This window comes from Mercenaria mercenaria, chromosome 7 (genome assembly GCF_021730395.1).
Source record: "Mercenaria mercenaria strain notata chromosome 7, MADL_Memer_1, whole genome shotgun sequence".
NCBI classification, from domain to species: domain Eukaryota; kingdom Metazoa; phylum Mollusca; class Bivalvia; order Venerida; family Veneridae; genus Mercenaria; species Mercenaria mercenaria.
The window spans coordinates 28,462,470-28,468,536 of NC_069367.1; the positions used below are offsets into that span (position 1 = coordinate 28,462,470).

Consider the following 6,067-nt stretch of genomic DNA (forward strand, 5'->3'; position numbering starts at 1 on the left):
CATGATATCATACATATGACAAGTTTGACAAGTTTTATTTCATTTCTTCCAGAAGGTCAGAGACCCATGAGGAATAACAAAGCATATATACAAATATGGCGATACAGTAAATATGATATAACCAAAAAGCATCATAACATATATAACATAACATGTGATTATATGAGTAAATTATCACTTTTAGACATGTGTTCTACAAAAACGGGGTCAACAAATTAACACAAATACATCGTATGTACTATAAATACAAGTTCTTGTGTTATAAAGTTCTTTACAAGTGAGTATAACTGACCAGAAATATATGTTTCTAGCTGATGTAAGAAAATAAACGGTCAACATTACCACATGCAAGTTATATCTTCCTTTACGATTACAACATGTTATTGTATTTAATCTAACCTAGACACATTTTTAGAATTTCATAGACTAGTTTAAACGAAAAGTATGCATCAAATATACATAGATGATTACAAACAACGAAACATTATTAACTAATAAGTGGAAACGAGAACAATATATGGAAAGTTATCCATTTTCCATATGATACCTGTATTTAAACTTAAGAATGTGTTTTACCAAGTTTCCAGAAAGATATAATATTAGCTTTTTTTAAAGACTACACATTGTTTTAACTGTGCACTATTTGGAAAAGATCATTGTTCATTTTGCTGTGTAATAGGATGGTAAATTGGATTCATACCCATTTGCATTAGTTTTTTTTTTTCAGAAGAAGCAGATATCTCGCGTTTTGTGCAGAAAAAATTAAAACAGTCTTTTTATTCTGTGATTTAAATGATATAACTTTTTGCTTTAGTTTGAATTAAATGGGAAATATCATCGTTTTAAAAAGAACTTTTAAACGCGAGTACACGTCAGAAACGATGTCACGCACCAAATATGAAACCTGAACGCCATAATAACAAAATTATTGACGTTTCAGTTGTGTTCAGACTAGATTATATACCATAAAGGTTTAGCAAAAGTTGTTTCCCTTTGAATCGAGCCGCCATTAAAACCTTGACATGGTAATTCACTTGTAAAGTTTTTTGTATGATCGTTTAGCTAATACAGTACATTATGTGTATTATACACTGTTAATACTACTGTACAATAACATATTCAAAAGGTCATTTTACAATTTAAATGTCATTTAAGTAGGGCCTACCAGTCACGTTTGGGATATTTTAGCCTTATTGTAATAAACGATTAGTACACATAAACAAGTATTTTAACCAATAAGCTATTTAGTGTGTTGTAACATATAATGATCTTTATATACGTATATAGGCCTATAGGCTTTTTAATAAGTAAATTTATATATAAGAATGGTTCCTTTCTGATGTATGGGGATAACAGACTCTATACAATGAATGTTTAGTAAAAGTTGTTTCCCTTTATTTCGAGCCGCCACTTAAAATCTTGAAATTGTACGTTGTCTCTTTACTTTTTGTTTGTGTTACGTAGTTTAAAAATGTATTAATTCCCATGTAGAGCTATAATATATGTTTGTAAATACTACAGTTATATCTATGCAAACAACCATTAAACTTTTAGTAAGTGTCGTTAAGAATTGCTCACGGTTGGAATATTTCAGCATTATATATTGTAATAGAGCTACACGATTGACAAATGTATGGGGAAACGAAATATTAAGATTTGTGTAGTGTAGTTATTGATAAAAAGGTAACTTTTACCATGAACTGATGACTGTTTATTTAATTTTGATTTTATTTCAGAAGATGTTTCTTTGTACCAGAGTCTAAAGGGATAGTAGTTAGTAGCATGCAGAGGGGAGTATTTTTTAAAGAAAACTAACATTAATCTTCGTCTGGCTTCAAGTATGTACTGCTATGGTATTTAAGTTGAGCTTACATTTTTACCTGCACAAAGGACGAATTTAGTTAGAAACATTGATCTTTGGAAAAGGAACTTATATATACACAATGTATAAGATTTTCTGTGCAGCCTGACATTGGATGTGTATAAAAACTAGAATAGCTGAAACTAAATATTTTGTATGTCAATAGTGATATCAGACTTAGAAAGATGGCATTACGATTAAAATATTTGTATAGCATCAACGACAATATCCGGGCGTATAAGTTAGACAAATCTGACATCCGGGTAGGAAATTGTGATAGGTTTGATGAAAATAAGGTAGCAAGTTCAAGTAGTATTGAAAGTAAACATAAAAGTGATTATGACGACAGTTTCATAATAAGATTAACTAAAAGTCTGATAAAGAATGACAGAACCAATTCTAGTGATAACAGTGAATTTGTGAATATACCTGTTGGTCTAGCTGGAGGTAATATTCTAAATAACCAAAATAACAACACAAAGGATTTATCTATTAGAAGTGAAGGGAAAGATGAAAACTCTATCAATGATAATTGCAGTGCAACAGTAGCAGGTGATGCAGTGCAGTCGGAAGCTGATCAGTACGATTGTGACATTATAAACGCCTCAGATAAAAAGTTGTCTGAATATAGAAACCCAAACGATTATGCAAATATTAATTTAATTCAGTTGATGAGTCATTGTTATGCAAAAACATTCCAAAAGAAACATCCGTCAGACAAATACCTGACCAAAATATAAGTGATTCAGTTTATGAAACACAACTGTTAATGGAAGTAGAACAAGGACACAAAGCGATTCCCGAAAAATCGACGCCGAATACAAGAAGAAGAAAATATATCTCTTGTTACAGTTGTATGTCTCAGCAGTGTATATGTTCAGAAATAAATAACATTGACAATGTTGAAGAAGTAAAAAGCAAAAGAGCGGTAAGAAAACGAGCAAACAAACGTAAGAAATTGCAAAGGACAGGGTCAGCAACAGAAACTTACCAAGCAAAACAGGACTCACATAGAACAAAGACTAAATCAGATGTAAAACTAGCAGACACAGAAGACGATGTCCTATGGCAAGTAGGGATTTCAGAGTATGATTGTCTTGTTTGTGGCTCCATTTTTAAGGAGAAAGTTCAATGGATCAGTCACATAGAGAGAAAACACTACCGTACCTATGAATGGCAGTGCGAGAAGTGCTTTTTACCATTTTCAAATCAGTATGAAACCTCTTCTCATACATGTACAAGCGCTAGTGTTAGGTGTCACTTTTGTATCTTCTGTAGTGACGAGAAATCTTTTAGATATAAAACGAACCTGTATTGTCATTTGAAGGATGAACACAACAACAGGTTTCCTTTGAAGTGCGAAATATGTGAGAAGCCTTTAGCTTCCAAGTTAGAACAAAAGCAACATATTGCAACCCATAGTTATTCAACAGTTACGGAAGATAAAACGTGTTTTAAGAAATTTGCTACCGAAAGACAAATGCCGAATCAATATCAAGACAAGGGAGATGACTATCCTACTGGAAAGAAATCTCATTGTTCAAATCAAATTAAAGTTGCGAGAAAGAAAAAATCCTATCGGCATTTATGCGAGTATTGCGGTCGGGTTGTGAGACGGCCGTCAGTGCACAGAAGTGTTTGCTTGGATATCCGTAGATATAAATGCGGTACATGCGAAATGACATTTAATTTGAAGAACAGTTTAAAAGTTCATATTATGCGATACCATACCTACGAGAAGCCTTGCGCATGTAATCAGTGTGACAAAAGATACATGACATATTGGGCTTTACAGTACCATGTGCTAAGCACACACACTTTGGAAAAGAAACATAAATGCAGCTTCTGTACGAGACAATTTGTCATGAAGCAGCAACTGAAGAGACATGAACTGGTTCATTTAAAAATTAAACCAGTTCAGTGTGATTATTGTGGAAGAAGTTTTTCAACAAAATATAACCTGAAAGTACACATGCGACGGCATACGGGAGAGAAGCCGTATAAATGTTCTAAATGTGGCAAAGGCTTCGCTCACAATGTTGTTCGTAAATCTCATGAAGTGAAATGTGATCAGAATGCTTAGATTTTGTTTATCAACGATAACCTCGTATTAAATATATATATATACAAAATGTATGTATATAATTATATAATATGTATATCTTTCAATAAAAGACAATCTGTAATCTTCGTGATAACCAGTCTTCGAGCATTTGACTTCTTCACTACTCATCTTCCAGGTCTTGGTCTTCGGTTTGAAAACAAGCCAAATCGATTATTAAGAGTTTTGATAGTTTTATATTTCGCTATTGTTTTGTTGTAAACCAGTAACGGTACTCATAATTCTTGTTTTGGAGTGATAATCTAGATAATTACTGAATGGAAAAAGATTTTTTATCCTATGATTCGTGTAATTAACAACAAAAAAGAATAAAAGTGAAAAATCTTAAGAAATATAGAATTTTAACATTTCTGTCAAGTGATGTCTGCAATAGTTAGCTTGACTATACAATTCTACTCGCCCCGTCAGCGTCAGCGTCCACAACTAGATGACATTTTTGATGCGCTTTCACCTGTTGTTACTAGGGTATGATATTCCAGTGAGGCAACACCATTAAGTTGGACATTCTGTCTCTGTTGTTACTAAATTTTGATTTAAACTTAAAACGATTGTTTTACACGTCATCACACTCATCTTATGACATAAGGTCCATAACTCTGGCACCAGTTTTTCTTGAATTATATTCCATTGTACTTAGAAGTTCAGTTATTTTCTTTTAAGTTTTAATGCACTTTGACTCCCATGAATTATGCCCTGTAATTCTGGCAATAATGACCCATTTTCACTTACAATATAGATTAAAATTGTGATTCTCTTTTGCTCGTTCTGTGTACCCTCAGGGGTACACGGGTGTTTAGATGTAGAAGACAACACTAGTGACAAGGACTAAGATCCAAAGAAAAAGCAACAATACAATCACAGAGCCATATTCATCAGTATACAGATTTATGCATGATAAATGTGCACATTAATTACATAGAAAACGTAAAACTTCTAATCCACAAGACATCACAATTAAGTACTGTAGTCAATTTTCAGGCATTTTCGCTCATTGGCTCCCCGGCTATTTAGGGCTAGTTGAACACCTGTAAGCTAAGAATGTAGTTATTGTCACATCTATAGGGATGTTAAGTGAATGGTACCCTTCATGTTGTTCACAGATGTCTATAGAGTCTAGATATACCAAAAAGGCGGACACTTTTGTATAACCACCGGCCTTCCGCAGGCCAGTTTTATGGCTTCCTCTCGTGGAGAATTCTACACTTCGAGAGAGGTTTTGAACCCACATTGGTAAGGGACAAGTGATTCAAAGTCGGCGACATTAATCAACCGGCAACGGAAGCCGCTAGGTGCAGAAGCAAGTAGATCGTGGTATTGATACAAATGCTAAATCAGATAAAGGATGAGAATCTGTTTAGGATTATGAAAGCTTCAACCCTGCTTTAGTAGCTATAAACGGTTTACTTTTTTTAAATTACAAACCTTTGATATGCCAAGATGTACTTTCTATGTTTGAAATCACGATAGGATAATGTAAACAAAATGGATATAAATAAATATACACACTTGAATGGAAATAAAAAGAAACACTTAGATGTAACAATAGGCACTTTCAAGTCAATAAAGCATACATTTCTGATAGGGGCCGCGTTTAAATCTTTTAAAGTTAAATGTTCCTTCCAAATTAGTACACAATTTTCAAATAATTGTCTAATTATGGAAGCCACACGAACAACTTCATCTGCTAACTGACTGCCTAAAGACAAAAAGAACCACCAAAAGAGCAGCATTTGTATTTTTTAAAGATCCTTTCATATACCGGGAGGGGGAGCAATCGTGCAACATCAGGCATTTCCGTATTCTCCGGTAAATACGCGTAGCATAAAGGCCGGGGTGATCAGATTGAAGGGGGAGGAGACAATTCTTTCACTTGCCCCTGCTCTGCGATATTTTATTCTGTTGATACTGAAATATAGAGGAAAAATTGCGTAAGTATCCTTATTTGCTCCCAGCTTTTTCATTACTTTACATAACGGTATTGAAGTAGAAATTTATCTCGCATAAACTTACTGATTAACTAACGAAAATTAAAGCATTGCCCTTAGAACTGTCATTCTAATATGAAAATGTCTCATGATTTCCGA

The 6,067-nt window shown here is 33.5% G+C and overlaps 1 protein-coding gene across 1 annotated transcript; it reads left to right on the forward strand.

Annotated features, from left to right (window-relative positions):
• The first annotated feature begins 1,001 nt into the window (after positions 1–1,001).
• Positions 1,002–4,264, forward strand: LOC123554496 (zinc finger protein 540-like). Its single transcript, XM_053547896.1, has 2 exons — positions 1,002–1,025; positions 1,737–4,264. Exon 2 carries the CDS (start codon positions 2,631–2,633, stop codon positions 3,942–3,944), a length of 1,314 nt encoding a protein of 437 aa, XP_053403871.1. The 5' UTR covers positions 1,002–1,025; positions 1,737–2,630; the 3' UTR covers positions 3,945–4,264.
• Positions 4,265–6,067: the final 1,803 nt, after the last annotated feature.

Excerpts from the sequence above, each read along its gene's own strand:
- LOC123554496 (XM_053547896.1), top strand. The coding sequence starts at position 2,631 with ATGGAAGTAGAACAAGGACACAAAGCGATTCCCGAAAAATCGACGCCG.